The sequence below is a fragment of the Quercus robur genome, chromosome 11 (genome assembly GCF_932294415.1).
Source record: "Quercus robur chromosome 11, dhQueRobu3.1, whole genome shotgun sequence".
Taxonomy (NCBI): domain Eukaryota; kingdom Viridiplantae; phylum Streptophyta; class Magnoliopsida; order Fagales; family Fagaceae; genus Quercus; species Quercus robur.
Window position 1 is genome coordinate 25,160,663 of NC_065544.1, and position 25,114 is coordinate 25,185,776.

General features: G+C 39.6%; 1 protein-coding gene across 14 annotated transcripts in view; it reads left to right on the forward strand.

Moving 5' to 3' along the window:
* The window catches only part of LOC126705333 (MADS-box protein JOINTLESS-like), a 272,125-nt gene that overhangs the window by 240,183 nt on the left and 6,828 nt on the right, over positions 1-25,114 (forward strand). For 3 of the 14 annotated variants that reach the window (XM_050404258.1, XM_050404259.1, XM_050404275.1), the window contains exon 6: positions 13,798-14,010. The exons of the other annotated variants lie outside the window; for them this stretch is intronic. In XM_050404258.1, the coding sequence (XP_050260215.1) occupies positions 13,798-14,010 (213 nt within the window). The remainder of the gene's footprint in view (positions 1-13,797; positions 14,011-25,114) is intronic. 14 annotated transcript variants of the gene reach the window in all.

Here is a 25,114-nt window from a genome sequence, read left to right on the forward strand (position 1 = left end):
ACTCGGTACCAAGTCCTACTTTGGGACCCTTTGATTGCTATGGGATTTGCTCCTTTTCCACTACTGCTTGACTTGCGGGTTTCCATGTAATGGCTGCTATCAGACATTGCCTAGCCATTACTTTACTTCCTATTAGTTCCCCAACTCTTCCTTGTGTGGGGTACTTAACTTTCAAGTGTAAGGTTGACGAGATTGCTCCCATAGCATGAAGCCAGAGTCTGGCTAAGATAGCTGTGTAAGGGGAATAGGCCTCCATAACAATGAAACTGACTTGCACTTCCTCATCCCCAGCTTGCACAAGTAACCTTATCATCTTACGGGGGACTATCATCCTCCCATTAAAGCTTATCAACGGCATGTCATACTTTTCCAGGTCCTTGGGCTTTAAATTCAATCTTTTATACAAGTCAGGGTATATGATCTTCACTCCACTTCCCTGGTCTACCAAGACCCTTTTTACATTATAGCCACCAATCCTAATGGTTACTACCAAGGCAGTATCGTGTGGCTAGAATGTTCCCTCCTTATCCTCCTCTGAAAAACCCAAAATGGGTATGGCCACCACCTTGGCCTTTTTGAGTGTCCGATCCCTATCTCCCGAATTAGGGCCCATAGCCATAGACATGACCCCCGAACAGGTCCTTGCGTTGCCCCGGGGCTTAGCGAAAATCACATTAATTGTACCTAGTGCTAGCTGAGGAACTCCATCCCTCTGATACCCAACTCTAGAATACACGAACTGACTCGTTGACTGATGTAAGAACTGGTTTAGCTTCCCTGCCCTTACTAGCTGGTTCAAGTGATCTCGCAAAAGTGCTGCAGTCCTCTGTCGTATGCCCTTTGTCCTGATGATAATGGCAATAAGGGCTCTAGTTCCTTCTGGACACATCCCCACCTATCTTATTGGGCCATTTAAAGTACGGCTCATTTTTTATCTTTTCCAATATCTAATAAATTGGCTCTTTGAACAAAGAATTGACTACCTGAGCCCCCGAGGATGACGTCTGGTTGGGAAAGTCTCTTCTGGGATGATTATTCTAATATCCACCTCCCCGAGGATACCTTTTCTCCGGGAAGACCTTAGCCTTTCCCTTCCCTTGGGCTTGATCTTCTTCTACTCTCTTATACTTACCAATATGATCCATGAGCTGGCGCATGCTAAGGGCAGACTTCATGGTTAGTGACTTTCGCAATTCATGGTCCGTTAGGAGCCCCACCTTAAATGTTCTAACTGTCACATCTTCAAAATCTCTGTCTATTTCATTATACATTTCCCAGTATCTATCAGAGTAGGTCTTGAAAGTCTTACCCTCCCTCATAGCCATGGACAAAAGAGAGTCCAACAACTTAGGGACTCTACTACATGTGACAAATCTTGCTCCAAATGTTCTTGTCAACTCCTCAAAGGACCTTATTGACCCCTTATCTAGGGCATGAAACCACCTTATAGCCACAGGCCCGAGGCTAGAAGGGAAAACTTTGCACATGAAGGCTTCATTGCTAGAATGGACTGCCATCTTTTGATTAAAGTGGTTCACATGCTTTATAGGGTTAGACCTTCCATTGTATATAGTAAAAGTAGGCTGTGAAAACCGATGGGGAAGCCTAGCATTATTGATTCTCCTAACAAAAGGTGACTTGGAGATTTGTAGGAGTGCTTTGCTCATCACATCATTCCCCATGTCGAGGTGGGATGACCCTTTCTCACGCTTGTACTTGTCCTTTTCTAGCTTGTCCTAGCACGAAGACATTGAGAAGGATTTGTAGGATGGAGTTCTAGACCTATGGTGGAATGAGCGATCCCTGCTTTCCCCTGATCCACCACTTGATGGGGGCAAAGGACTCCACCTAACATGCTTTCTACTCCACAGCTTCCTACACAGGTGAGCTATCTCTAGTTGTAATTTCCGTGTCTCTTGTTCATGGGAAACATGGCTCCTTGTCCTTAAGGGACTCCTCTCTGTGCGTTCTATGTGGTAAGACTCCACCATAACACCTCGTGTATGTTGCCTATCTCTCATTCACTCCAAGTTGACAAATTGGTTTTCCCTTTATGAACCTACGGATTCCTCCCTATCTTGTCCTACGTTAGCCATAACTAATCAGGACAATCCCACAACACCTTGATGTTCCCATAAATGGCGCCAATTGTAAGGACTTAGGAATCAAATAGCCCAAGCCCACTTAGAATAGTAAGGTTTGCACAGTTCAACTAGGCCCAGATCAATGTATTTGTGAGAGAGTGGGTCAAACAAAAAGGGAGGGCTTAGCCCGAGGACAAAAACAGGGAAGAAAAACTAATGGCCATGAATTAATATATGAAATAGGCTTATTACAAACTTGCCTAAGGAGGCAAATAATACTCAAAACGAAACACTATTCACTCTCTTCCTTTAATTTTCTTATTCCAACTCTTATCTTTCTGAGAATTCTGCTTTGATCCTCTTTTCTAGAAATTTCCTCTCCCTATATACTCACTTTCTTTTTACAGCTTGACCCCTCATCTCTACCTAACCAAATTCTCATCATGACACCTGTCCCCTTAAACATTTGCTAAAGGTGGTAGAAGGAGCTGCTTAGCTGTGAATTACACTGTTCATGTCACTTCCTCATTAATGTGGCTGATAAAGCTGTTGCCCACCATTTAATGTGGAGGCAACATGCTACTTCTCATTGGAAACTTCCCCTACTTTCGATGACTCTCTCTCCTCCACCTATCCTTCCCACTTAGAGCTCCCAAGAGACTTTTGTCTCTTCTCCTCCTCTCCTCGGGTGAATTCCCTCCTTGGGCACGTGATGTCTCAATAACAAGATTAACAGCTTAGCAATCCCTTCCTCAGTCGTCAGACCCCCACAGCCCCTTTTAAAGGATAATTACAAGAATAATTGAGGAATCATTAGTATTTAATAATTGGATTAATCAAGTGCGTGCAACCTTGCAATTATTTTTAGTTCAATTAAATAGGATTATGACATGTCCTTGATTTTAAATTGAATCCTCATGGTACTAATTAAAATCAATTGTTCATACTCACATATGATCAGACTCAACCTTGTGGATACATCTTAGTAGTTAAAAATTGATTTCATGATATCTTTTAGTCCAATGGTTTCGTTTGTAGCCTGTGACCTGTAGTTTTAATTATTAAGATTTAAAGATTTGTTTTATATGGAACAAATGAAATTACGGTCAAATGTTATGATTTTACCTTTAAGATATAAAATTACCCTTTTGCTTTCTCATTATTACTTGAGATAATTGTTAGCATAATCATGTTCAATATAATTTATAAATGTCCAACCCTAATGAAATTGTGATTCTATTTAAATAAATATAAATAACCTTATACTTTCTTAAATAAATTATTTACTTTAAAAATAATAATTTTATTTATAGATATTTAAAAATTTTAACTAAGATTTAGGATGTAAGAAGTCAAGCAACTTTGCCATTTCATATATATAAGATCGTTTTTTATAAAATTTTTAAGGATTAAAAAAAATAAAGTAAGAAATATTCAAGATTTTTTTTTTTTTAAATTTTGGGTTGCCCTCCCCAACCTGGCCCCTTTGATCCTCTGCCACTATATCCACCTATGATATTGTCCAATTACAATTTAGTTTTACAACCATTCGTTTATTACATTTTACCCATAAGATGACTAAGATGAAATCAATAAAATCCCATTCAAATTAAAGTTTTAGATTTTATTTTAAAAATTTTAGGGGTGAAAATGTAGTAATTGAAAAGTTTGTGAGACTAAGTTCTGATACACGCAAAGCAAAAGGGAATAAATGATTTGTTCACAAAATGCAACTTAGTTTCATTTTAGTCCAAATTATAGGGTGTTAAATATAACAATAAAAACTTTATGACCTAAATTATAAAAAGGCCAAACCATATATAAATAAACAGCAGTTTTCTAATTTCGTTTGAACTCTTTAGTCTCATGCTTTTGTAAAGCAATTTCATGAAAATGAAAATCACTCTGCATTCAAATTTTAAAAGGAATGTGGAACAATTGTAACATTGAAATAAGTTTTATTTTATTTTTTTTAGAAACATCATTGAATTATTAAGTTAGAACAAGCATTGGTTCAAGGATGAAACTAAAACCTACAAATTATTTAGAAACAATATTAATTTGTTCTTAACTTTATTTAACATTGTAAGGTTGAATTTATTCAACCATCTAATTGGCTTTATTCCGTGCCAAATTTGCTTGTAATTCAGCATTTAGTAACCATGTATTTAGGTGGGTTTGTTGTAAGGGTAGTGAGTGAGATAGAGTGAAGATTGCTCAAGAGTGTGCAAGAAAACAGAGACTCGCGGCTGGGACTCGCGGGTGACTCGCGGGTGACTCGCGGCTGCAAGCCGCCAGAAGCAGCACACATGCCAAGCATGCTGGAAGATGAACAGTCATGCTAGCTGGAGCACTACAGGACAAAACAGGACAACTGGCCATACGGTTAACTCGCGACTAGATCTCGCGACTTAGTCAAGCCGCGAGGTCAAGCCGCGAGCCACCCCTGTTTTGTAAAACCTGACGTTTCACATTCCTCTCCCACTCCAGTATAAATACCCCTTTTACCCACGATTGAAAGAGAGCTTCCAGAGAGAATTTTGAGAGAGAAACCCTCAAGAAAAACAAGATTGTTTCACCCACAATCTATACCTTAGAGTCTCTTCAAATTCCTCTACTCTCTTCCTCTCCATTGTCAAATCCTTGAGAGGCATTATACCAAACCTGGTTCTCATCATCATCATCACTGTGAGACAGTTGTTTGGATTTCTGGGAAGCAGTTAGGAAGGAACCAATCTTCATTGGTTGATGCTACGGTCTAGTAGCGGAATCCGGGAAGCTAGAAAAGAAAAAGGTTCGGCGCAACCTCGTTGGAGCAAGAAGCTTGGAGGGCTTAGGTGCACTGGGTAGATTAGGCTTGGAGGGTCTATTGTTGTCCTTGTATCCCAACTGTATTTTCTAGTGGATTGTTTACTGCTTGGAGGGCGGCGGAGAGGTTTTTCGCCGAGGACTTCGGTTTCCTCTTCGATAACACATCGCGTGTTGTCTTTGTGTTTGCATCTTCCTTCCTCTCTATCTTTGCCTTTTTATTATCTGCTGTGGTTTTATTTTGTTATGGCTTAGATATTCTTTAACCAATTTCGTATTATAGCATGTGTTAAGTTTCCGCACACTAGTTGTTTGACATATTGCTTGTATTGGTTAAGTTGTAATTTGGGGGTCTAAACGTTCAAAGGTGTTTTGTACACGTTTTTGAACTTTTAATTGGTATCAGAGCGGGTACACTGCTATTGGTTTCATTACCATTGTGTGATCCTTGACTCCCTTTTGAGATGGACAGGTCTCAATCCCTAAATGCACCTCCATATTTTGATGGTAGTAATTATGCTTTTTGGAAGGTTCGCATGAGAGCTTTTCTATGTTCTATTGATGAATCCGTTTGGGATGCTGTTGAGATTGGTTGGACCAAACCTGAGGCAGCCAAATCCACATGGGATAAGGCAGCACTTGCTGCATCTAATGCTAACAGTAAAGCACTCAATGCTATTTTCTGTGGTGTGTCTCCAGATGAATTTCACAGGATTTCTCATATTACCGTTGCCAAAGAAGCATGGGAGATTTTGGAAACCACCTATGAAGGCACGAAGAAAGTGAAAGACACTAAGTTGCAAATGCTGACCACTCGGTTTGAGGAGCTCAAAATGAGTGAGGATGAGTCTTTTGACTCTTTCTATGGGAAGCTAAATGAGGTGGTGGTCAGTAAGTTCAACTTGGGGGAGAAAACGGAGGACTCAAAGATTGTAAGGAAGATCCTTCGATCATTGTCGGAAAGTTTTCGTGCTAAAGTGACAGCAATTGCAGAGAGCAAGGACCTTGATGACATCAAAGTACAGGAGCTGGTTGGTTCTCTGCAGACTTATGAGATGTCGCTGCCCAATCAACGGAAGAGTAAATCTCTTGCTCTAAAGACCATTAATGAGAAGGTGGAAGATCAAGACTCATCGGGAGAAGATGCGGTTGACAAAGATGTTGCATACCTTGTCAAAAATTTCAGAAAGTTCTTGAAATTCAAAAATAATGGCAAATTTGATGATAAAAGAAAATTCCAAAGTTCTGGAAGGGAGAAGAGGGAATTCAAAAAGAAAGATGGAAAATAATCCCAACCCACACAAGGTGTCACTTGTTTCGAATGTAACGGGCATGGACACTTTAAGAAGGAATGTCCGAATTATCTGAAATCGAAAGGTAAAGTGTATGCCACGACCTTGAGTGACTCGGATTCGTCTGACTCAGAATCTGAAGAGAGCTGTGATGGAGAGGGGAACTATTCGGCTTTTATGACTATTGCTCATATTGAGTCTTTAGATGAGTTGAATCTGCTTGTACGAGACCTTGGAGAACATAGTGATGATGAATCACTAGGAATTGTTGAAGAATCAGATGCTGAAGAAGATGAAAGCACAGCAAATCTTCAAGAGAATTATAACTCACTCTTGGAGAAGTCGGGTGAGTACACAAGGGTGGCCAAGGCTGCTGTGAGAAAAATGAAGAAGGCTGAGGAGGACTACAAAAGTCTCCTAATTCGATATAGGGAGGCCAAATGTGAGATAGAAACACTGAATGGTGAGTTGTCCGAAACTTACACAAAAGTGAGATTTCTTGAGAATGAGGTTGTGCAAGAGAATGCTAAAATAGAGAGGGTCACCACCAAGAAGCTAGATGATGTTATATCATCTCAAAAGAGCTTTTCAGACAAATCCGGATTGGGATATACCGGAGGAAGTAGTTCATCTGGAAATGTCACTAAAGAAGTGAAGTTTGTAAAGGCCAAAGATCCAGTTGTAGCTGACCTTACTGGTGAGAAGCTCAAGGTGGAGGAGAAGAAGAATGTGGTGAACCAACGGATGCTGAATCCCCGTAATCAGTCTGTGGGCAGGTCTGAATCTCGTGCCAAGTCACGTCCACGACCACAAAGAGGTCCTAGAGGAACTTATGTGTGCCATTATTGCGGACTTCAAGGGCATACTCGACCAAATTGCCAAAAGCTGAGAGCAAAGAACAGTGCAACTCCTCAAAGGTCAGGAGGACCCAGAAATGATAGGAGAATTTGGGCAGGTGATCAATCTAGAGATCAAAATGGAGATCCCGGAATGATGAACGTGATGAAGATGATTGGTGCATTCACCAACTGCTTGGAAAGCTTCTCACGAAGGTTTGAAAGCCCTAACTCCCGTACCCAATCCTATAAGGAAATCACCCCAAACGCTTGTGACGTGTGGGTAAAAAAGGGTACTCATGCATAAGCATTACAACATGTCCATGCATTAATACTTCCTATGCTTTGTGACAATGTTTGTTTGGTTTGCTTACTGTTTTTGATGTTGGTTGTTTGCCTGTCTACTTGTGAATTATTTTAATTTTGTTTTATCAATTTTTTTGTTTCTTGTGTCAAAAATCCAAAAATCACATAAAAAAAATTAGAAAATCAAAAAGCTTGATTGACTTTGTTGAGTTTTGTCTCAAAACTTGTTTTGTCTTGTACCTTTGTGCTAATGGCTTTGTGCATTTTCGAGCATTGCTTGTTTTCATGCACTTATATCACTGTGGGAAAAATCTTGAAATCTATGTGATTGTTGTAAATAGATCTTCAAACTTGTCATGAATGATTAGTGAATGGTTATGTTGATCTTGAGACATGCATAGACTTGTGTCTATATATCTTCCCACTCTTTATTTTTGTTTTGCTAAAAAGAGCTCACCAAATGTAAATCTCCAAATGAAAAGAGATATTGAGCTGCAAAAGCCTGTCGCACATTCTAGTATTCGACTAGGAAAAAGGGTAAGCGACCTTATATTAAAGTGAATGTTTATTCAAAAAGCCAAAGGCTTGTTCATTAAAGTGAAATGTCAAATATCACTCTCACAATGAGAGGTGATTGCCTCAAAAGATCAAAAGATCAAATGTTATGATTAAAAGTTGAGTAAAATGTAAAGCTCCAAGTCATGTTATCAAGTTTTGTGGGAGGTCATATATACATATTTTTATAATTGAGATAGGTCACATGATCTAGTGCTAATTGTGTATGCCTTGGTTGAATCGATTATGGAAGCTTCACATTAGACGAAGGACTATCTCATTGTTGATATCCACACACAACACACAAGTTTATGTTCAATAAATGCCATATTCATTTGTGTGATTGTACTTGATGAAATGTGTTTTCACATGCTCAATCTTTGTTAATTCAAGCACAAAAAGATTTTTGAGTGTTTTAGGTGTTTTTGGAAAGTATTTTGTTTGAAAAATCTGAAAATTTCAAAAATCCTGTTTTGCCCTATTTTGGCGGCTCAGTCGCGGGTATGTCAAGTTGCGAGCCTCAGTCGCATCTTCGCTGGTCATTTTTGGCGACTTGTTCGCGAGTGGAAGGTCCAGTCGCGAGATTCACTCAGAGATTTTCGCGGCTCAGCTCGCGACTCACTCGCGGGTAGACTTTCCAGTCGCGAAAAACACTTAGAAAAATTTTCAAATTTTTGTTCTTGAGTGCTTTGGCGGCTTGAGCTGGCGACTGTGTGGCGACTTAATCAAGTCGCGAAAATCGCGTGTTTGGCAGAAACAGGAGCAGTTTTTAAACCTCTTTTCAGTTTTCCCTCGAACTTTTGTGACTGTTCATCTTCTCTCTAAACTATCTTCCTTCCAAACACTTCGTGAATCCATTTTTAAACCTCATTGGTGCTTCATTTCTTATCCAAATCATCAAGAAAAGGTATGGGTTTTGCTTTCTCAATCTCATTTTCCTTTTTCCTGCATATTTTTGTTACCGTTTGGACTGATATTATGTTCGAAATACTTCTCTCTTTGTGTAATGGGTATGGCGTGTCTTGTTTGATATTGTTCTCACCTGTTTTCATGCTGAGCGGTCACAATGTGTTTTTCATTGTTCTGATATTTGCCTATTATTGAGTCTGAAAATCTTTTCTTAAATGGGTTTGGTGTCTATTTGACTTACTCATTTCACTTGCTTATGTATTGATGTTGGTGTTCGGTATTGGTTACTGAGTTTTTATGATAACATAATGTATGTCTCTCAACCATGTGCTCTAGTGTGGATGATTGGTTTCTTCATGTTGAAATATTTTCCCCTTGTTCATATCTCTGGTGGAGTGATTTATGTTATCTGCTCTAAATGTTCGAATGCTGTATCTGTTTTCATATCATGGTCATGATAACCTGTCTCATTGACAGTTTTGTCAGTTGTGTTGTCTATCTATGTCTTGGTGCACTATCACCATTTTGCTGCACCTGTTATTTTGTGCTTCTTTGTATTGTTGGAAGTTTGGTTGGGTCTGCACTATCTTCAGTTTGTGTTTATATATTGAAATTTTGTTTACACTGAATCTTGTTAACAATTATCTTGTGTGGTATTATTGTTTGGTTCTTTGCTGTGGGCCTGTTCTCTTGCAGATGTCTCGTCGATCTTCCAGGGGTAAAGACATTGTTGCTGAAGAACCAGCAACACCAGTTGCTAAAAGGACTCGACTATCATCTCAGGCATCTCAAGATCCCAATGAGGATAGGTTCAGACTTCCGCTTAACTCACATGTCTACTCAAACGTGTTTGACAAGTCAACCACTATAGTGGAACGGGTGGTAGAGTTCAACACCTTAGGGACCACTTTCATCCCTCGAATCTTTGAGAAACGAGATTGGGCAAACTTGTTCGGGAACTTTGATGATCCAATGGATGAGCTGGTCAAAGAATGCTTCTCCAATGCAACTGATCTTGGACCTGAACTCATTTTCTAGGTCAGAGGAACAGAGTTTAGTGTTACCCCAGACTTCATTGCAGATCTTCTCGACATCACCAGACCTCAGAATGTGAATATAACTCCTTACGATAAACGAAATCCAGAAGTTGGAGAAATTTTACAAATCCTAGGATACGATCATGAAGTATCCAGTGCAGGAACATCCATCAGCACCGCAAAGTTTGCACCTGAGCTGACCACACTGAAGTTGATCATGTTCACCAATCTCTACCCACTGTCCAACACTACATTCATCAATCTTGGGAGAGCTCTATTTCTTTGTGACCTTATTACAGGAGCCCCCATTGATATATGTGCTCACATCTACTACACCTTGAGGAAGACCGCGTGTCGATCTGCAGCTCGAGGAGTTATTCCATTTTGCAGTCTCATCATGAAGCTCATTCTTCGTGAAGGCATTATTCCTCCTGCAGATGGAAAAATGTTGACTCGTCAACGTCCCATTTCTTTGTTCACTCTTCAAGCTAGCAGAAGTCACTCCTCTAAATCACCAAGGAGTGCTCACATCTCTCCGGTTACTCCATCTGCCCCTGACTCAGAGACACCTGCACATACCACATCTACATCACGTGCTGTTCCTGAAACTTCACCGGCTAGTATTCCGCAAGCACAGACTGCTCCTCATACTGATAGAGTCGGTAGTGTACTTGAGCATATTCAGAAACGCGTTGATGAGCTTGTGGCACTTCTCTACTCCACAAACAACCATGTCCAAATGCGTCTCGAGACTATGGAGAATCAGCTAGATGATATTCAACGAAAGTTGGACGAGAGCCTTTAGCTATTCGTGACAAAAAGGGGGAGAGCATTCAGTAAGGGGGAGAAAAGTTCAAAGGGAAGTGTGCATAGTGATAGGGGGAGTACACACATACTTTTGTCATACTTTTGTTTTTAGTCTTATCCTCTAAACTTATGGTTTTAGGTTTATGTTTGTTGGGTACTATTTAATGTTTTTATGGGTTTGATACACTGTGTTTTGGTGTATAGCTGTTTCTAACTCTTAACCTATACTCTTGGTTTAAACTTTAATATATTTTGATGATGTTATTCAGGATGTTTTTGTGTTTGTACCCATGTGCTTTTGTAAGCTTTTAGGGTTAATGTTTTATGCATAGTTTGTAGGCTTTATGGTATGTACCTTGCTTAATGCAGCCTTTATGTTATGTTGAAATCAGTATTTTAATCTAAATGTTCTGCATTTTGGTTTATGTACTGTCACTCTTGTGCCCTTGTAGGATTGTTCCTAGATGCATATGCCTTGTGTGTTTTGCATTGGTTGAGTGTTGAGCATACAAGTGTCTTGCCTTGTGCTTGTTAACTTGTATGTCCTTGTGTTCATTCCAAGTGTGAATGAGCACTGTGATCACTACCTTGTGGTGTTCACTTGGTTGATCAAGCCATGGTTTGTTTCTTAACTCCATCTTTGCTTGATCACATATTGCCTGTTTCATATGCATTTATAATTTTCTGCTTACAATGATCATGGTGTATTGTTGTGTTTCAGGAGTATTATGTTCATATGATTCAAGTGCTTCACAGCTTCTAGAGTTAGGTGTAAGTGAGTTTTGTTCAACTGTTCCCAACTCACATGTTAAGTCTAGAGTCTGTTTTAGGGTTTTGTCACGGAATAGCCAAAGGGGGAGATTGTAAGGTTGAATTTATTCAACCATCTAATTGGCTTTATTCCGTGCCAAATTTGCTTGTAATTCAGCATTTAGTAACCCTGTATTTAGGTGGGTTTGTTGTAAGGGTAGTGAGTGAGATAGAGTGAAGATTGCTCAAGAGTGTGCAAGAAAACAGAGACTCGCGGCTGGGACTCGCGGGTGACTCGCGGCTGCAAGCCGCCAGAAGCAGCACACGTGCCAAGCATGCTGGAAGATGAACAGTCATGCTAGCTGGAGCACTACAGGACAAAACAGGACAACTGGCCATACGGTTAACTCGCGACTGGATCTCGCGACTTAGTCAAGCCGCGAGGTCAAGCCGCGAGCCACCCCTGTTTTGTAAAACCTGACGTTTCACATTCCTCTCCCACTCCAGTATAAATACCCCTTTTACCCACGATTGAAAGAGAGCTTCCAGAGAGAATTTTGAGAGAGAAACCCTAAAGAAAAACAAGATTGTTTCACCCACAATCTATACCTTAGAGTCTCTTCAAATTCCTCTACTCTCTTCCTCTCCATTGTCAAATCCTTGAGAGGCATTATACCAAACCTGGTTCTCATCATCATCATCACTGTGAGACAGTTGTTTGGATTTCTGGGAAGCAGTTAGGAAGAAACCAATCTTCATTGGTTGATGCTACGGTCTAGTAGCGGAATCCAGGAAGCTAGAAAAGAAAAAGGTTCGACGCAACCTCGTTGGAGCAAGAAGTTTGGAGGGTTTAGGTGCACTGGGTAGATTAGGCTTGGAGGGTCTATTGCTGTCCTTGTATCCCAACTGTATTTTCTAGTGGATTGTTTACCGCTTGGAGGGCGGCGGAGAGGTTTTTCGCCGAGGACTTCGGTTTCCTCTTCGATAACATATCGCGTGTTGTCTTTGTGTTTGCATCTTCCTTCCTCTCTATCTTTGCCTTTTTATTATCTGCTGTGGTTTTATTTTGTTATGGCTTAGATAGTCTTTAACCAATTTCGTATTATAGCATGTGTTAAGTTTCCGCACACTAGTTGTTTGACATATTGCTTGTATTGGTTAAGTTGTAATTTGGGGGTCTAAACGTTCAAAGGTGTTTTGTACACGTTTTTGAACTTTAAAGCATCTTCATACAAAATAACTAAATATCTTTTCTCTTTATGTTTAGCTGTAAATAACCCTGTCTTGAACTTTATTTTAGTCTCTCTAGTTTTCAAATTCAACTGCACACCACCTAACTAGAGTTTTTTATTTTATTTTATTTTATTTCATTTTTATATATTCAGGATTTGAATTCAAGCTCTATTCTATGTAAGAATTGGGTAATATTACTTACTCACAAGGCTCTTGGCCTAACTTTTTGAAAGACTAAATACAAAACTGCATCATCTAACCTTATCTAGTTTTCAATTTGTTCCTATAGTTTTAATTTTTCTTTATCAATTCAGTCATTTAAATTATAGATTTTTTTCAATGTAATTCTTCTGAAAAATGACTTAATTTTGCTGTTGGAGAGAAATAGGACTTAACGGTAGAATTGGATAGAGATTGACGGAAAAACTAGATTCAAATGTAAATAAAGGAACTTAAATAATATATATATATATATATATATATATATATAAACAAAAATAAGAATAGATAAAAATTATAATTTAACTTTTATTATGGTTGTGTTTATCTTCAAATTACGAGGTAACATTAAACAAATTAAGAAAATATCTTTAATATATAATTCATAATAATAATAAATTTAATGTTAAAATTAAATTGGTGTGGTTCCATGCTACACAACAGTTTTTTTTTGTTGTTGTGGTTGTTGTTAAGAAACAACAGTTTTGTTTGTCATAGCACTAACATTGGGGGTGCAAATCTCCTCAATTACTATTTTAGCAACCAACAAGGTAAAAAGCAGCAACATCTGGGGTGGGTTTATTTATTTTTTTTAATTTTTTTTATTTTTTACCAACTGTAGCTTAGGATGAAAAAAGAAAAAAGATTATTTTATTTGCAAATATCTAATGGTGTGGTAGAGAGAGGAGAGATTTATAATATTTTATAGTGTAGTTATATTATTTAATTGTGTTGGTTGTAAAAATAAAAATTAAGATGTTTCGCCAGTCGTAAAATAGGATAGTAAAAAAGATAAAATAAGTTTTTAGAGAATAAAATAGAAATTAGGATGTATCTCCGAATTCTGATGCGTGGACCGTGTAGGCTATCTCTTTTCTTCTCTCTCTCACACCTTTGTATGCAAATAGTTTCTATTTCTGGAATACAAGGTTGGGCTGATAATTTGGTTTGAACTTTGAAGTAAAGGGTCTGATAACCTAATATCTGGGAAAATGACGAGGAGGAAAATTCAGATTAAGAAGATTGACAACACGACGGCAAGGCAGGTGACATTCTCAAAGAGGAGGAGAGGACTTTTTAAGAAAGCTTTTGAGCTCTCTACTCTCTGCGATGCTGAAATTGGTCTCATGGTCTTTTCTGAAACAGGAAAGCTCTTTGAATACGCCAGCTCAAGGTTTCAATCTCTTTCTCACACTTCTTTCTACTTATAGAAAAACCCTTTTTATTTTCTCATTGTTTTTGACTAGAGAGAAAAACCCTTTTTTCTATCTATAGAAAAATATGTCATTGTCCATTCCTTGATCGCTTTGTTCATGCATTCACTATGATTTTATGATTTCTAAGGTGTGTGTGTGTGAGAGAGTGAGAGATCCAACTGCTCAAAATAAAGATCCTTTTAAGAAAAATACTGAACAAACCTAATAAGTGATTTAAAAAATAGTACCATGTAACATCTAATCAAGAAAAGATAAAGTACTGCAAAATCTTATGGTTTCTGTCTTAAGAAAAGGGAAAGGAAACAGAAAGAAAGAAAAAAAAAAAAAAAAAAAAGGAAAGAAAAATAAACAGTTTCTTTTGGTAAACCAAATAATAACAGCTTTCAATTCTTACCCTGAAGGGTTTAACGTATATATGTAGCTGCTACTTGTTTTGCAGTTCTATAAGCGGGTTATTTTGTATTTGAATATTGCTAATTATTGCCTATTAATTAGCTTATAATCTAATGTTTTATTTACCCTGAGTTTTAGAGTTGCACTTGCTTATTGTAAAACTTCAATTAGCCGCTTCAACTCTGCTTTTAGTGTTTGTTTTCTCAAAAAAAAAAAAAAAAAAAAAAAAAAAAACTCTTCATTTAATGCCTGATGGTCTTTGTACTTTTGCATTTCTACCTGATTAAATCCACTTTTGTTATCCTGACTAATCTATTCACAGCATTACTGTAAGAATTTCTTCATAAAATATCATGCAAATCTCAATGAAATTATATGACTAGCTTAGGAGCAACGTTAGAGATTATAATTTTTTGTTTAGAGTAACATATATCAATTGAAACACTTTTGTTTATGCATACATAAAATCTAATGCTAAAGATTCCAACACAAAAGTGAGCTCTGATCTCGTTAAATAAATTCTCTTCCTATCTTCTATAGTAATATCACATATGTAAATGTTAAATCTACTTAGTTGTAGTGTTCTTCCACTAGCAAATAACACCATTAGGCTTACATTGCAAGTGTATGATGAAAGTTCAAAGAGTGTGCAATATACAAATTGAAATTGTCAAGTAGTCTTGATTGAGAAAAATGAAACAAATTACTTTACTCTACATGAAATATATAAGCATTACAAGAACAACGTCTACATGAAATTATCTCCCTCCTTCACAAACAAAGCACGAGACTTTTGTCTTCAGGAAATTTCCTCAAGAGAAGCCAAATGTTCTATGTCCCCTTTGAGCTAAATGCATCGATTTTGATCCTCATTCGATAGATCCACCGACTCCTCTCTAGCATCTGAACCCATAAGTTCAGTCAGCAAATTCTTCTTTCTAAAAGCCAAATCACCAAACACCTCCCTGTTCCACTTTTTTAAATTAGCTTTCAAAGCCTTCAACTTTTGTGCCAAAATAAAACTTGGACGGCCTGTAAAATTGTAACCAACCCACCATTGCTGCACTCTATCAACAAAACCCTCAGCTTGCAGCCACATGTTTTCAAATTTAAAGGCACTGCGGCCTCGTCGAACAACACCAGCTTCCAACCAAAGCGGACAGTGATCTGAAATAACACGTGAAAGCACCCTTTGGGATATATTCTCAAAATGTTCCTCCCAATCTAGAGAAACCAAAGCTCTGTCAATTCTTGACATAGAGGGGATACCAGAATCTCTAAACCAAGTAAAGGAAGCCCCCTAACGGTAAATCTACTAAAGAATTACTCTTTATAAAGTTTGAGAAGGCAAACATAGCAGGGCTGAACGACTCACAACCAAGTCTTTCACTTGGGTACCTGATAATATTAAAATCCCCTACTAAACACCATGCCATGGGCCACCTGGCTCGCACCTGTAATAACTTCTCCCACAAAAAAGACCGCTGACCGTCATCATTGGGGCCATATACACCTGTACAAGCCCAAACAAAGTCATCCACTACCCCTCTCAATAAGACACTGACAAAAAAATGTCCAACAATAACATCCATCTTTTCAAAAACCCTCTTGTCCCAAACCAGTAAGATCCCTCCCGAAGTTTGGACAGCATCCAAAGCAACCCAATCAATGAAAGGACTTCCCCATAAACTTCGAACAAAAGCAGTGTTGAGAGAAGCTACTTTCGTTTCTTGAAAACAAACAATATCACATTTCCACTCTTTTAGAAGATTTTACAAACCTGTCTCTTTCGAGGATTGTTAAGCCCCCTTACGTTCCAAGAAAGTAGGTGTAAATTCATTAAAAACTACTAACAACACCCACAGCATTCGAAAGAGCTCTGCTCCTACTCCTACTCCTAGAAGAGACACTTTCATAAGGGAAAAACGATTCCATCTCATTACCCATCTCATTCCCCTTCCTCAAACTCAGTACCCATCTCATTACCCAGCTTAGCCAAAAGGGAAAAACAATTCCATTTCACCCATTGTTGCCGACGATGTGCCTGTGACCCATTTTGTAGAGCTAGAGACACCATCGCCATACTTGCCAAAGTAGAACCTACCTTGCCAGCGCCAGAATCCACCATATCAGCCCCCAGTGCATCAGAATCCTCCATCGGCGTGCACCCATCAAGCTCTAGCTCATAAATTGAAGCTCCAAAATGGCAGACGAAGAAGTCATCGAGGCACCATGGATTGGGTCAACGTTGAGGGCAGAGGCACTGAGAACTAGATCCGGCACCGCTACGCTCTCCGGCGCCTCGGAATCACCAAACAAAACACCTCTCAAGCTCTCGCTGATTACCCACGTCGACTAAGCATTTGACTTCACTTGAAAAAAACTGGGCTAGACCAAACTGCCCTACTTAAGTGAAGACATTTGCACAACGGGTTGGGCTTCAACAAGCCCACCTGTTTGTTTTGAGACTTCTGGCCCACCACTAAAATTCTTGGTCCAACTGATCTCCTTAACATCCAGATAACTTACAACAACACGTCTCCCTCCCTCAGGCTTGCACACCCTCAAAGCCAACAAAGCAGGAGTCAACTTAAACTTAAATGCCCTCGTGGGTCTGCCATATAAAGCTAAACCATTGCCATTTCTAGCTGAACCATTTTCTAAAAAATCTCCATGAATCACGTTCTACCCCCATTTAGTTCCTTTTTTTTTTTCAAAATTCCTGATTTTCTACATATTACCATAAATAGACATACTCTTCCCACTCCGGCCATCACTAGCAAGCCGACCACCTCCACTACCATTAAAAACAGAAACTTTGGCCAAATAGACCGATTTAGCACTAGAGCAAAAATTCCCAAGCTCATTCTGAAACAAAGACCAACCAGCTCTATTAGAGCTTGCCGGTATCATAATTCAACCTCTCCTAGACCCTTCAAAATATACTACAATAACAACAAACAGACTAGCTTTGTTAGATCTCCCACAGAACTCTAACAACTTCCCATTTTCCCTGAATCTCTTACAAAGTAAAACATGGCCAGGCACCCAATCTCGTATATCTTCGAGACAAGTAAGTAACCACTCTATGCCCCTACGTCTAACCCAAATAGAGCTCTTAGTATTCCGACGTGTCTCATGTATAGCATACGAATCTGACCGCCCCCCATCAAAAGAAAAAGAAAACAGTTTTGCATCTAGGAATGGCAACGGGTCGGGTTCGGGCCGGGTCATTTCATACCCGAACCCGACCCGCAGGTTTAGACCTGCGACCCGAACTCGGCCTGATTACTAAACGAGTTTTTTTTTCCGGAGCCCAGACCCGCCCCACCGGGCTTCGCGGGCCCCGTTTAGTCCAACCAAAAAAAAAAAAAAAGAATTGAACTCAACGGCGTACACATACAAAATATGGTTGTGTTTGTCATAGTTTGTGTTTATGTAATGAGATTTTCAGATATACATATAAAAGCATAACGAAATATTGAAAAAGTTTCTGGCATTCTCTTTTTTTTACTTTGAATTTGACATGTACACATAAAATCCACCATATATTGTCTGAAGAGAGGTTGAATGCCACGAGACCTGAAGAAGAACTCAACGGCATCGTTGTGTCCGCCACTGTTGTGCCATACAATCTTTAAAAAAAAAAAAAAAAAAAAGTTTCCCTTTCAAACACAGATTCATAAACACAGATCCACAAACATAGATTCACAGAATCACAAACACAAACTCAGATTTGAGAGAGGACGTGAACCCAAAAAAAAAAAAAAAAAGAACCCAAAAAAAATATTGGAGAACTCGGTCCACCAAGGCTCTATCTTCGATCTTGGACTCCTACTCGACCTCTCTCTATCTCAAACCACCAAGATCTCCGATGATCGGCGGTGGGCCTCTCTACCTGTCACGGCTTAAACCTCGCACATCTCTCTCCGATTTAACCTCCGTGCTTCTCCTTGGCAAATAGCAACCACCAAGTGATGAGAGTGAAGGTGAGGGTGGGACGGTGAGTGAATGAGGGTGAGGGTGAGGGTGACTGCCAGACTGGGTGAGATTGTGTGGGGTGGCTTGAGAGAAAATGAGACAAAGAGTTATTGAGGGTGAGGTGAGAGCACTGAGAGAGGCGGCTAGAGCTAAGAGATATCAGAGAAATGAGTTAGGGTTTGACATAAGTGATATATATATATATATATATATATATATATATATATAGGTAGGTATTTTAGTAATTTTACTTAAGTTGTAAACGGGTCGAGTCGGGTCTGGGTTCGGGTCGGGTTTTTGCTAAAACCCGGACCCGACCCTATTTTTTATCGGATCGGGTAAAATTCGACCCATTTCCACCAATGGGACTAAGTTCCAAATCTGAGACGAATGCTTCCCTAGCCATTTCCACCAACCAAAATGCAAGTCTGGAATCAATCTAGGTATAAACCAAGACAAGCCAAAAGTTATAAAAACAAAGCTCCATAACCAATACGCCATCTCGCAATGAAGAAGTAAGTGATCTACCGTTTCTCCACAATGATGGCACATAATGCACCAATCCAAAAATCCAGTCTCCTCAATCTCAAGTTATCTCCCGTAAGGATTTTATTCCAAGCTAGACACCAAACAAAAAAAGAAACTCACCTAGGGGCCTTTGTTCTCCAAATAGCTTTCCAAGGAACGATAGTTGAGGGAGAATTCCTTAATTTGTTATAATACGTTCGGATGTCAAAAACCCCATTAGGCTTCAATTTCCATCTCATCCAGTCTCCAGCATTAATAGGAGTATTGGCTCCCAAAATACGAAGAGAATGCAGCCCTTCATCCATCTCCCAATCATTAAAATCTCTAATAAAACGAACATCCCAACTTCTTTTCTCCTCCACCCCCTGCCTTGGCAAAGAAGCTTCTACAGAAACCTCCTTATCAATGGTGATACCATACAACCTTGGAAAGGCCAATTGAAAAGGTTGATCCCCATACCACCCATCCTGCCAAAACCTCACTCTATTCCCTAACCCAACAACAAACTGACAATTTTTGCTGAAATCCTCCCAACCCATGCGAATACCTCTCCACAAACCACACCCATGAACTCCCCTACCCAGGTTAGAGGTCCAACCCCCCATTCTTCCCCATATTTTGAAGCTACCACCCTACTCCATAACCGATCCTCTTCCTTCCCAAACCGCCACAACCATTTCCCCAATAAGGCCTTATTGAAGGTAGTAAGTTTCCTTATCCCCAAACCACCTTTGGCTATAGGCGCACAAACTTTATCCCAACCTACCAAATAAATCTTGCTATCACCCCAAAGAAAATCCCTTTGCAACTTTTCAATTTTATTAGGCACATGAGTAGGAATTGTGAATAGCGATAGAAAGTAAGTTGGAAGGATATATAGCGTACTCTTGAGTAACATCAAACGACACCCCGTATACAAATATAGCTTCTTCCACCCGGCTAACTTCCACTCAATTTTTTCCAAAATTGGATTCCAAATTGAAGGGGAATTATGTGAAGCCCCCAACAGCATGCCAAGATACGACATAGGCAAAGTTCCAACACTGAAGCCCAAGATTTTAGCCAGGGCATGCACATCAACAACCTCCCTTATTGGAACCATATCACTCTTATGCACATTGACCTTCAATCCTGTTACCGCCTGAAAACTAAGTAACAACAACCGAATATGAAGAATTTGCTCCACATCTGCATCACAAAATAGGATAGTATCGTCTGCAAACAATAGATGAGAAACACGTTCCCCACCATCCCTCCTACCCTCAAGATTAAAACCACGGATTAAACCAGCTCCTTCCACTCTTCTCAACATCCTACTAAACACCTCCATCATGATCAAAAATAGCATGGAAGATAGCAGATCTCCTTGTCTTAAACCCCTTGAACTACCAAAGAAATCAGCTGGAGATCCATTAATCAAAACAAAGAACTGAATTGTGGATATGCAAGAACGGATCCACTTACACCACTTCACTCCAAAACCCATCCTATTCCACAAATACAGCAAAGCCTCTTAGTTCACATGATCGTAGGCTTTCTCCATATCAAGCTTACAAATGACACCAGGAACCCTGCTCTTCCCTTTGCTATCCACACACTGATTCGCAATAAGGACCAAGTCAAGGATTTGTCTCCCACCCATAAAGCTATTCTGATTCTCAAAGATCAACTGATCTAAAACCACTCTCAAATGGTTTGCCAAGACCCTAGCCAAGATTTTATACATACTCCCCACCAAACTAATAGGACGGAAATCACTAATATTAGAGGCACCGTTCTTTTTAGGAATTAATGCGATGAAGGTAGCATTAAGGGATTTCTCGAACTTGCAATGATGGAAAACTCTTCAAAAATCGCTAAAACATCTTTCTCCACTACCCTCCAACAATGATGATAGAACGCCATCGTAAACCCATCCGGACCTAGAGCTTTCTCCCCATCCAAGTCAGTTACAACTTGAAGAATCTCCTCTCTCTCAAACTTCCTTTGAAGCCAAACCCTTTCCATGTTCCCAATATGATCAAATTCCAAATCCTCCATAAAAGGCCTCCACCCCTTAGTCTCCTTGTACAAATTTTTATAAAATTGTACTACTTGATTAGATACCTCAGAATTCTCCTCAAAAACTAGCCCATCCACCTCCAAGATCCTCAGATAATTAAACCTTCTATGGGAGTTAGCCATTTCGTGGAAAAACTTGGTGTTGTTATTCCCTTCCTTGATACATAACATCCTAGATTTTTGTCTCCATGAAATTTCTTCCAAGGAAAGAAGATGCTCCACCTGGGACCTCAAATCTACCCTATGACATATCTCCCCATCAAAGAGACCAAAATCCCCTTCCTTAGCATCTAATGTTTACAACTCCTCCAGTAATTGCTTCTTTTGATGCACTACATTGCCAAACTCTTGGCGATTCCATTGCACAATGTCCTCTTTCAGAGCCATTAGTTTTTTTGCAAGCATGAAACTAGGCGTACCTACAAAGGAGTGCCGATTCCACCAGGTATGAACTCTATCCACAAATCCCCCTGACCTTAACCACATATTTTCAAATCTAAACAGACTTTTCCCCCTTGCCATTCCCTCAGCCTCCAAGAGAATTGGTCTATGATCTGAGATAGGATGGGGTAAAATCCTTTGAATAACATCTAGGAAATGGTCCTCCCAATCTGGAGTGACCAAAGCTCTGTCAATCCTAGACATCGCTGGTTGATCAGAACCACTTGACCATGTAAAGCTACCTCCTTCCAAAGGCAAATCAACCAAGTTAAGATCCTCAACAAATTCAGAGAATTTTTCCATAGCCAGGGTCAAGCGGGACTCGCCCTTACGCTCGCTAGAAAAGCAAACAATATTAAAGTTCCTAAAGAAACACCATTATATCCTCCAATACTGATGAATACCCACCAACTCATCTCACATGTGGCCCCTCTCATCATTCTCATTGGGGCTATAAACGCTTGAGCAATCCCATATAAACTTGTCCCCCAACCCTTGCCACTTTACCGACACTGAGAAATTACCAACCATAACCTCCATCTTATCCAAAACCTTTTTATCCCACATAAGCAAAGTACCACCAATAGTCTGATTAGCCTCCAAAACAGCCCAATCCACATAAGGACGGCTCCACAATCTTCGCCTCTTGTAAACAAATAACATCACACTTCCACTCCCGCAACAAATTCTTTACCACAAAACGTTTCCGAGGATCATTTAAACCTCTAACATTCCACGAAATCATCTTTATCTTCATAAACACTAAAATATCCCCAACTACCGACAGTAGCACAAGACCACCCTCTATCTCCTATCATAATTCACCGAAGAGATCAAGTTTTGCAGCTCTCTATGTCCCTTGTTTTTTGACTTAGCCCATTTTTTGCTACCCGGTGCTTTCCTATGTAACACATTGGTTGCCTCCATCATTGATTCAAGACACTATAAGAGAGCAATGCACAACTTCTTATGTTGAGACATTGACAACCCAACCAATTTACTGAAACCAAGAATTCTGTGTTTCACCCACCTAGAAGTCTAACTTAGTTAGTCTCAATACTCAATACCTCATCGACCTCCTCCAACTCTGCCAAATTCGTCGACACACTCGGAGCAATGATTTGCAGAGGAAGGCCAACTGAGAAATCTGTTTCACCAAAACCCACAGAAAAATTAGCTGCTTCCTCCACAAGCATGACCTCCCTAGGAAGGCTAAAAAGTTCCTTACTATAGGAAGAATTAACCTCCTGACCTAAAACCCCAAAACCCAGTGCTCCAGCTTGCACCACCTCCAGAAAGGGAACGGGAAAAGAAGGTCCAACCAATCTTGACACAAAAACGAGAGTCACCGTCCTCTTACCTTTAGAAATCAACCCACCCAACAACGAATTGGAGCCCAAAATGCTGTTCCGATCAGAGTTGAGCCTGAAAACCATCATCGGAGGAGACTCGATCCACCCCGACACTCCTACCGGCGACACGCCACCCTGATGTGGCGAAACCACCAGTACACCGGTGTGATGCACCTCTTGTATCGGTAAAGCAAGGCTCGTTGGTGGCATCGGACACACCGGTAAGCACGATCCACCATTTACGGCTTGAACTCGTACCTTCGATGACCACCCAGGACCTCTAGCCACCTGCATCGGCATCTCGAAGCTCATCAGACTCGCCCATAGACTCTCCCCAGCTTTCTTGTAAATATTGACTGAGAATAAGGGCTCAACAAAATTAACGAAACATTCCCCAAACTCAATGGTTATTGGGCTTATGACATTTAGGCCTGAACATGACACACTAATAGGAAGTTGGGCTGCCAGCTAGTTAGGGCCCAAACCCAGCTTACCCTTACACAATTCCTTACCAGCTCGTGATACCCATCTGTACTTCTGAGCTCTTCCATTCTTTCTATCCCAGGAAACCCATCTCCTCCCTATCACCTCAACCTTCTCGATAAGACCACTCCCTGTCCAGCATAGTCTCCCTACAAAACTCTTCTTCCTATTTTCATAGGCTTTTGAATTCAAATTAAAACTTGGGAAACGTATCCTACTTTTTGCCTGATTTTGCTCACCTACCTCTGTCTTCTCATTAATGCACTGCTCCCTCCTATCCCCTTCTTCCACCACCATCTTATCAGGCTTGCCCACCAGAAAATCCCCCACCTTGGCACCTGTAAGTCTCGGATTCACCACCATCTTCTCCTCTCCTAACTATGTCATCTTCCTCTTGACAGTGGTACCTAATTGCTTTAGCTGCTTTCTATCCTCTACTTTTCCATGAAAGCCTTGCACAGCTTTAGCAAAAGTTCTAGAGTTTTGAGCCTCTAAATAATGCCTATGCACCTAAGTAATAAATTTTGGAAGACCAGTTCCACCCACCGCATATTGGGAAGGATTCAACATCTTTCTAAGTTCAAGGCCAAAAGCCCTCCAACCATTTTTCTCCTTGCCTGTAGGGATAATAATCGATCTCCTAGACCCGCCAGCTTTGAATCCTTTCATACACTAGCTAAAAGTGGACTGAGAAGAATCAAGGAAATTTCTTTATATATGTCCAGAGACATAATTGTTAAAATGGCCGAAAATACAACAAGTGAATAGATGGACCTAATTATTTTAAAGAAAATTTGAAACATCTCAACAATCAATGCATCACACTCAAGGTCCAACATCACCAAGCATGACCGGACCTTTGCAACAGTGTCAAGAATTGAAACCGCCTTCGTATGGTAACAATTGGGCACATGAGACAAATAGAAAAGTTTTCAAATGTTGCTACAATCAGCTAAAATTTTTCCTTCATTTGCTCATCATCATATGGGGCATCTAGTGTTGTTATCCTCGTGATCTAAGTAATGCAAGATGCAACTGAAAAGTTCATTAGTGACCAATGCCTTCATTGAGGGTAAAAGTGCATCTTGCATTGATTTGGATGGTGCTTGATCCACATTTGCTAACAAATTTTTGTCTATATCAATAAGAGTGAGGTGGTTATCAATGGAGGAATAGGAGTTAAGGAGGATTTTCACATCCTCCTTAAGCTGCGCCTCAAAGTCTCTATCAAAGGAAGTCATTTTTAGCCACAAAATACAAAGACTAAAACTTTACTTGTTGCTGCTAAAGAACTTGATCGTTTCTAGGTTTAATTGGCTAATCTCACTTCTTCTTTCGAAAATTGGGCTAATGGATGGAGTTTTTTTTTTTTTTTTTTTTTTTTACCCCTTTTTGTACTGATTTGAATTGGGTGGAGGGGATAAGATGTTCTAATACCAAGTTGATGTAGAATAAAATAGGAAAACAAGGATAAAAGAAGAATAAAAGGATAAACTGGACAAACTTTACGCTCCACCTCCTAAAATTTGCTTGCAAGCCCTAGGCATCACCACCTAAGTGTATTTGGCATCACTACCAAACAAAGAAAAAGTCATCATTCTCAAATATTCATATTATTCTAATTCAAATTGTCTTGCCTTTCACAATTACAGGAGTACTAGTTTAATAGGGTCTAGGGATTACACCAATATAGAAAAACGCCTAGTCAAATCACCTAAAACCCTTAACAATAAAGCTCAATTTAAAATTTAAAGTTAAAAAAAAATTACATTCAAAAATAAATCTTAAATAATTTTAATGCTCCTTGCATCATAATGTACCC